Source organism: Rhagoletis zephyria, unplaced genomic scaffold, assembly GCF_001687245.7.
Source record: "Rhagoletis zephyria isolate East Lansing unplaced genomic scaffold, Rhagoletis_zephyria_1.1 Rzeph_scaffold_19196, whole genome shotgun sequence".
In the NCBI taxonomy this organism is placed as follows: Eukaryota; Metazoa; Arthropoda; class Insecta; order Diptera; family Tephritidae; genus Rhagoletis; species Rhagoletis zephyria.
In genome coordinates, this window is record NW_016176256.1 from 549 (window position 1) to 9364 (window position 8816).

General features: G+C 31.8%; 1 protein-coding gene across 1 annotated transcript; it reads right to left on the bottom strand.

The window, feature by feature from the left end:
* Window positions 1–361: 361 nt before the first annotated feature.
* On the bottom strand, window positions 362–2171 carry LOC108380419 (uncharacterized). Its single transcript, XM_017636788.1, has 2 exons — window positions 1907–2171; window positions 362–1829 (listed from the first exon to the last, which is right to left on the bottom strand). The coding sequence occupies exons 1-2, from the start codon at window positions 2123–2125 to the stop codon at window positions 1500–1502; spliced, it is 549 nt and encodes a 182-aa protein (XP_017492277.1). The 5' UTR covers window positions 2126–2171; the 3' UTR covers window positions 362–1499.
* Between the last annotated feature and the right edge of the window lie 6645 nt (window positions 2172–8816).

Consider the following 8816-nt stretch of genomic DNA (forward strand, 5'->3'; position numbering starts at 1 on the left):
TATTTTTAGTGAAGATTTGCAAATTTTTTAAACGTTTAGGTGGTGTGTTAAATAAGTGATGAGTTTGGGTTTTAGTATTGGAAAATTTTGGGTGTGGTGAGGTTTTTTTCGCGTGAATAATTTCGTAAGCGTTTAATTTTAAAGATTATGTGAAGCGTAAGTATTTGCCCAAATAAATTTACTCAACAAAGTGTGGTGAGTATGAAAAATTAAGATATAATGAGTAGCACACGATTTTAATTAAATAAAATTATATATTTATAAATAAAAAAAAAGTGGTGAATTTTGAGATAAAAAATTTAAGAGCAATTGTTAAAAGTTTTTTCAATAAAATTTTGTTTGATATTTGGTTGAAAGATTTTGAAGCATACATTTTTATTTGTTAAATTTCGAAAGTCCAATTTATAGCAAAATTTTATTCGAAAATGTGTGGTATATTTGGTGGTGTAGTTGTTCGTAATTTGATTTTGCAAAGCAGCCGATTGTATAAAGAAGAAATTATGAAGAAAAAATTTGTTTTCAAAGTGTGGTGAATTTATCGGTGAATAAATCCGTTTTTTTTTAAGTTATGGGGAAATTAAAAGTTATATATGTTGTTTTGAATGTGTGGTGAATTTGTTTAAACCGAATATCAAATTTTTTGTTTACAAAAAACAGTTTTTTTGCGTACGACGATATACAAATTTAGTGAATTTTATTTTGTGGATAAGTTTTTATGATACGATGAAGTTAATAAAATTATTTTGAAAATGTGGTGAATTTTGTGGCAATCATATTTAAACAAGATATTCAGATTTTGATTATTTTAACAGTTTTTATGCGAGTGGAGAAAATAAATTGGAATATGTGTGGTGAGTAAAATGAGTATGTATTTATTTAATGTTAAAATGATGATGAATATGCGCAAATAAAATTATGCAATAATAAAAAGTCATGATGAGATTTGCATACAAACATCAAATATATTTATGAAAAGATAATTTTTACGGTGTGGTGAAGTTTAAAATATATAGACAAAAAGTGAAAACATACATTGTGGCAAATGCATAATGCAGAATATTTTTTGTGAATAGAATTTTGTTAAAAAAAGCATTCGTGATGAAGTAAAAATAGGGGGAAAAATATTTTAGTGGTGAATAAAGCAAGCCAATAAAAGAGGAAAATGGATACGGCATTCAAGTTTGAAAAATGAGACATAATTTCATTAATTTAAAATTAAAATCACACCACATATTTTTTTTTTTAAAGAATGTGATGCGTCAGGTGTGGTAAATTGAGTTATATATTTAAACAAGCATTAGATTATATATATTATATTTGAAAAAAAAGTTCACAAAACACGCGTTCCAAGGTATTGAAGGCACCAGCACACAATTAAACCAACGAACGTTCAAGGTGTAGATATATGTATATTTTACACGGCAGACAGGGAGAACATATACAGAGCGAAAGAGAAAGGAATATAAAAAAGAAAAAAAAGACACATCGATATATTTGTATTAGTGTGGATTGAGACTCTTACTGGAACAATCCGTTGAAGATATCCATTTCTTTTTGTCCTCAGGATTCAGTTGATTCGTATTTTTGTTCCGTATCGAGCGACCCCAACCGGCGGTGATTGTGCCCAAGCGGCTAAAGGCGCGTTTCACCATCGGCGAAGAGGGTACACTCTTTGGTCGTATCGAATCGGAATCGGGCACGGTGAGATAGTTGTTGCTTTTGGGCTTTTGGTTTTGTGGTGAAACCAGTGATGGTGCTGGACGCGCAAAAATCTCAGCGACAGGAATCTGCGGTGAACCGAAGCCGGTCTGAATGCCGTATAGCATTTCCTGTGTGCAAAAGCAAGTAAGTGCTAGTGCTCAAAAAGAGTTGAGGGGAAAAGAAATATGTAGCAACATTTACTCACCTGAAATACGCGACTGCGCACGCCCAATATCGCGCGTACGCCTATGAAACGCGCCTTCTGCTTCGATTGTCCCACTAAGAAGACGACATCGAAGAGGTGCGCATGTTGCAGGCACGATGGTTCTTCGTTTAGGAATACACGCGTAAAGTCCTTCGCCAACTGATCGTAGTCCTCGAATTGATCGCGTACCGAGTCGAGTAGTGGCGATGAGGGACGCATGTGACCTGTAAGGGAGTAGGGTGAGCAAATGAAAGACAAAGCGGAAAATTAGTGGATTCTTGAAGACAGCGAATAGTATTAGGATGAGTGGGAGTCTAGAAGAGAGTAGAACGCTAAAGGGTTCAACAAAACACCAACGGAGAGGGTAGGAAAGTGGATGCTAAATTTGAATTGGAACTCAAACGGATGAAAATTAATTACCTTAGACGGTTTCAGATAGCTTTTTAGGAAAATTTTATGTGCAGTTATAAAAGGATTGTGAGGGTACAAGTTTTAAGGTTAAACAGAATTATGGTTCTCCAATTTTGGGAAATAATTTTGCTATATTTTTCTAACTCATTCACACCGAAAAATTATTAGTTGCTGTGATAAGCTCCAAGCATCGCATGCGGGTCATTGAAAAGGTTCAAGTTCAACTAATCTTCAAAACAAAAAAAACAAAAAACCAAAGACTTTTCAATCCTAAATTTGGTGGTGAACATTTTCTACAAAACTAAAGAGAAAAAATTTTCTTATCTAAAAGATATGCTCATTTTAAAGGAGATTCATTCTGACCTTAAAACGATTTTCGAAAAATGGGCGAAAAAAATAAACCTTTTAAAAGTACGTAAAAGTCTCAAATGCAAAAACTTTCCAAAAGTCGAAAATTTTTAAAGAATTTTTTATTTTTTAGAACAATTATAACTTAAACATCTTTGTAAAGTTTTTATAGACTTATATTCAACAATTTTATTGGGATTGCTGCCGTTTGTTAGAGGCAATCTTAAAACATACCAGAAAAATAAAAAAAATGTATTTTCTCCAAAAAACTGGCAGAAATTAAAAAAAAAATACGATTTTTTCCATAGTCTCAAATTAAAAAATTTCAACAGTCAACCATTTTTGAAGAATTAAAATAAGAAATAAATAAAAAATAAATATATAATATATATATATATATAATAAAAATAAAGAAATAAAAACTAAGAATTAAAAAAAAGAAGAAAAATTAAAATTTTTTAACTTTAAAATTTTCACAAAAATTTCAAATTTCGCTTCTTACACCATTTTCAAAAGCAATAACAACAAGCAAGTAATTTTTAAGCAAAAAACAAAACGGAATTCAATTCGCATATAAAATTTAAGATTTTCTTTAATTTCTTCATAATGCGATGATCGGATTTAAATCAAATTAGTATGGGACCATCTGTGAGGAACATCTTTCCTCTAAAAAAATTATAGAAATCGGTTAACATGGTCCAAAAACGTGGTAAAAAAAACGGTTAAAATATATATATGTATGTAAATTCTTGCAAAAAAATTCCAAGAACTAAAAAAAGTTACCTATTTAGCAATTTTAAATTATTATAATTTGTTTATTTAAAAATCGTTTTCTTCTAAAACAATTTAAAAAATCAAAAATTATAATACTATCACACAAATTTTTATTGCAAGGCTTCCATTGCGACTTCTCAAAGGGTTTTACAGTGGTAAATATGATGTACATACATAAGAAATTTTGGCAAGCGTTAAATAAACTAGCCTCAAAAAGAGCGAAAGGTACAAGAAGTGATGAAAAATTAATAAAATGAGAAAGTAGGTAAAAATATAATATAATTTTTATTGCTAAAATACTACACAGGGTGATCCAAAACTGCGTACAAATACTTGGCACAAGTATTCCTTGGACGCAAAAAAAAAAAAAAAAAAATGGGGGACATTTTTTCTCGCCAAGGTTTATTTACTGACTAACGGCCAGTTAAAGATAAATCGATTACAGCATTGAAATCATTAATTTTTTGCAAATTTTGAGCAAAAATCTTTACGTCCGAAGAATTTAAATCGTAATTTTGAGCCAAATGTTAAATAACCTTTAATTGGATAAGTTGAAGAATTCTGAAGCTTCAAAAATTAAAATATGTATTTAATCTATAAATTTTATAATGAAAACTTCAAATATCAAAGTATTTAAAAACCCTAAAAAAGTATCTGCAAAGTATTTCGCATAGCAAAAATTTTGAGTTTTTTTAATTATGGAAAATTCAAAAAAATTTAAACTTTTAAAATCTGAAAAAGGGAAACATTTTGTTTAATCAGCTAAAACATTTTCGCAAAGCCTTTTAAAAATCTAAATTTTAGTTATTTTGAAAAAAAAAAAAATTGGAAAATGTTCGTAACTTCTTCAGATCACTACTCACAAGTATCCTTTCATATTAAATTTTTATCGAATCATAGTTCTTTGCACTTACACTACGTAAAATACATACATGTATGTCTTATAGTCGGATACATTTCCTACAGGATATCTGTTTGTACATATGTATGTATGCGTGTACCCAGTAATCGTTGCTGAAAGTATCGAACGCGCCTGAGAATATGCATGCGTGCTTGCTTCAAATATATTTGTATTAAATAAAATAAATAAGGGTGATAACAGTTTGTAGAAGTTTTTGCAGAAAGTGTTTTGCTTTTTTTTTTGTTCGGGGGGCACTCAAGCAAATGAGCGTATAAATAAGTGTATAACATGGATGTGTAGACACACAAGCTCCAACGTACTATGTATGCACATAGGTGTGTACACCTTAATATAAAAAGTTATTGGCTAAAATGCCAAACTGTTGATATTTACACAACTGCTTTTGCATTCGGCCGTCGTAACGCTAACAGACCTAATCACATACGCCTGCATTTTAGCTCTTAGAAGCTGCGTTATAAGTATGTGGGACATTTACTCGTAGTGCTATCGAAGTATGTAGAAACATGTTCACAATTAAATCGTAAAATTCTGAAGCAAAAAGTATTCACTTTATTCCACTACATTTCGCACGCTGTACTCCAACATTTCCCTTCAAACATTTATTCACTTTTCAAGCGCTTCATCACCATTTTCTACATACACTTGAATTTTATGTAGTGCAATCTATGCTTTGATGCCACTCGTTAAATCCTTGAAAAGTCTATACACACATTCGCTAGCCCTCCTAATCTCCATCTGTCTCTCGCGCCTACTCTTCTTCGTTGCGGTTGCTCGCTTGTTGCCCAAGAAATGCCACAAGCTTTAGTGACCTACTCAGTGCTCATTTAGCTATTCAAAGATTCTTACGGCATTCTGCATACATATTCAAATACCTTTCACATACATATATTTACTAAGCCAATGGGTTGCGCAGTTGGGGGAGAAAGAGTTAATTGTCTTGCTATTCTCATATTGTCTGAGTACCATTCGATTTGGCTCTTAAGCTCAAGTACTCAATGTCGATTGGCAGTTTGAGATTTACTTAAGCTCGAAAATCTACCAGCAAGTATTCTATTAAAGTATGCTCCAATAAATGATGTGGTTTCCTTGTTTATATGCTGGTTGTGTACAAGGATGTATTAGTTTTAGGGTAAATAGCTGGAAATGTACTTAAAGTAAAGTGATAGTAAACCTTGTGTGAAGTGATGACGCCGAGAGGAAGACTTCCGAGAAAAAGTTATCTATGCAGCGTTCAATGATAGCCTTTGAGTTCATCAATTCTTTAGGGAGATGGAATTGCTTAGTTAAATTTTAATGAAGATGAGAACGTAGCAGAAGCATACAATGGCAATGGTGTCTACTTGCGCAGTTTTGCCTTCATTTGTGACTATTTTAGCAGTGAAAAAATACCAGCCAATACTTCAAAAGCAGCAGTTAGTTCTCAGACATCTTAAACTAATTTCTTTTTACTAAAAGATGGGCCCGGAAATATGCACCTTTTATGCGCCTGAGAGCTTTAATGTTGCATATTTTTAGGTAAACCTGTTACTCATACATTTATTTTCCCAAGATTTTCAAACTCATTAGAGGTTTCTCTAAGCTTCTCAGACCTTACTTGTTAGATTAGCAAAAAGTTCGCCAAAAAGTATGCTACGGAAAATGAAAAAATAGATTGTTACATTTTACTAGTTACTTCATTCGCAGACTTAGCATAACAAAGGAATTCTCAACTGTTTTAAGAAAATAAATGATAACAACTGTTTATTGTGAGAGTATGCCTTGCGATACTTTGCTTTAAAATTATGTGAAAGAGTGAATTTTGGGGGACCACTTCTAGTTTTAAAGTAGTAAAAAATGAGTTCCTCAATTCACTCAAATCATTAACGCATTAAGACACATTCCTCTCTTACATCGGCTTTCTAGGCTTCCAATGGTATTCCTTCAGCAAATATTGCGAATTTATTTGTAAGGGCCAAAGACTGGTATTTAAAGAAAATGCGTTTCTTCGCTATTTCCAAATCGAACAGCCTAAAATATGCATCGTGTTAGCTAAGCTCCTCTTTTCCAATTCTCAATATGAAAAATTTTGCTGAAGTCAGTAAATCATCGATTCCAAAGTTTTTGATTGACCTATTATGGATTTACAAATTACATCTCTTACCAGCAGCGTTGGTACTTTGCTGCGATTGCAGTAAATTTGCTACGATTTTTCAAAAACTTTAAAATTTGCTACCCCACTACACTTTTGACTATTTCTACTACGTTTTTTATATTTCATTCAACTTATAGGCAGCAACTTTTTGTAAATCACTATAATTTCAGAAATGTCAAGATCTAAATATAAACTCTTACTGCAAATTGTGCAAGAAGCATCTGCGGCAAAAATTGGCACCACCGACAGGGTTGCCACCGAATAAAAAAAAACAACAACAAAAAGTTATTATAGACAAATACAGTGACTCAAAAAACTGCATAGTGATTTTTTTTTTACATTCAAAGTGTTTTTCAAGTATACATTTTTTTTGCTATTTTACGCTTTAACTAAGTCCATAAAAATCAAGGATTCAATCTGTATACAACATTAAGAAAAATTCAAAACATTGTCGTCCGAATTTCGAACTTTTTACTCTGAATTTTTAGAAAATTGTTGGGTATGCAGTTTTATAGCCCATGAAATTTTAGGTTAACCAACAATGTGCTGTGCAGCTAAAAATTCCCACTGATTTTTTTAAATATTTTTGCCGCCGGTCTTTTGTGTTTTTTTCTCGTTTAACAATTTCCATTTATAAAAACGGGCGTTAATTTTTTTATTTTTTTTTTTTGTGAAAAGTCATAGTGTATAATTACAGTCCTGTCCACTTTTTTCTTTTTATTTAAAGAATCATTTAAAATATTTAGGCAATCAAAAGCCTTAGATCCAGTAAAATAAGTTTTGAATGGAGCACGATATGTTCGTCTCGAAAATTAATGCAATAAAGTAGACTACACTTTTGGAAAGAAATTTATAATATGTATAAAGATAACTACGAAAAATAAAGCGGGAACGGGAAGTTTTTTTTGTATTTCAAACAAACTGCTTTTAAAAAAATCTATCAAAACGAAAGAAATTTACTTTTTTATCAACCCAAATTTTTTCTACCAATTTTGGTAATAATTTACCAATGTTCAAACCCTGACCACCGGTCAAATTTTTGCATAACAAACAGAAAGATTAAATGTCAACTACTTTCATGATGGATTTGTTGCCACAGATAAAAAGCGGCTCAACAGATGCAATATTCCGTAGAAATCAAATTATCGATATTCTCAAATTAAGTAAGTTTTCACTTATTTATGGCGAAAGTGCTGGGGTAAGTGGCAAAAAGTGTTTGGTTCTATAAGTAAGTTCGATATTTGGAAAACGTCACTGTAAAAGAAACAAATGCAATACAATACTTAAAAGAGTAAACATTTTATTTTGAAATTTTGTTGTTATGTTTTGTTTTTAAACTTCATTTGAATTTAAAAAGTAATAACCAATTTTTATCTTTTGCTACGTTTTTTTATTTTTTACTACGACTTTTCTGGTTTTTTGCTACGCAATCGCTTACGTGAGGTACCAACCCTGATTACGAGAATCAGGTATAGATTTAATCGACTAGAAATGATATCACTGATTTCTAGTGCCTAACAAGGTAAAAAATGGTGGTTATAGAATAAAAATTGCGCCTGTGAAAACTTTGAAATCTGTCAATGATTAGATCTATTAAAAAATATGAGCTTTGGCAGATATTTCTTAGGTATGAAGACTGTAAAACCCTTATCTGAATCTTTGTTAGGAGATTAGACATGTCTAACTTTAGCTTGGTGCGACAGAAGTCAGAAAAAACGTTGATTACAAAATCTCTGGCTGTACTAAATAAAATGGCCGGGTATTCTCATAAAGTTTCCTAATCTTATATATCTTTTGACACATTTTTGCTCCTTCTTTAGTTCTTTAGTTTATAATGCGCATAATATCATTTTCCTTTTTTGTCTCACTTTTTTACCCGTTAACCACAGTTGTTGTTGACTAGGATGTGGTATTCCCACATCCTTTCATCAACATATGCCTTTTGTTATCGTACACTCACTCCTTCGTTCACTCACTCGCTAACTGCCACACTCACTTGAAAATATCATTAGACTTAGCGCAACCGCCTAATTCTAACAAAATCTCTGTATGATTGATGGTATTTTCGCACGCTAATATTTTATGGCAGACGAAATGTAGCGGCATCGTATACAAGAAAAAGAAAGCGGATTGTGTGATTGTACTTCAAAGAACACTAGCCGTAGAATGTCGAGACTACCAGGACGGTGTGCTTAAGGTCATCAAACAAATGAGTTATCGTAGTTATGTACGCGCGATATCTGCTTTGTTTATATTTGTTGTAAAGAAAACAACACATGGCTTTGGCTTGAACGCCATTTTTTGACACAAGATGTCTGCAATAA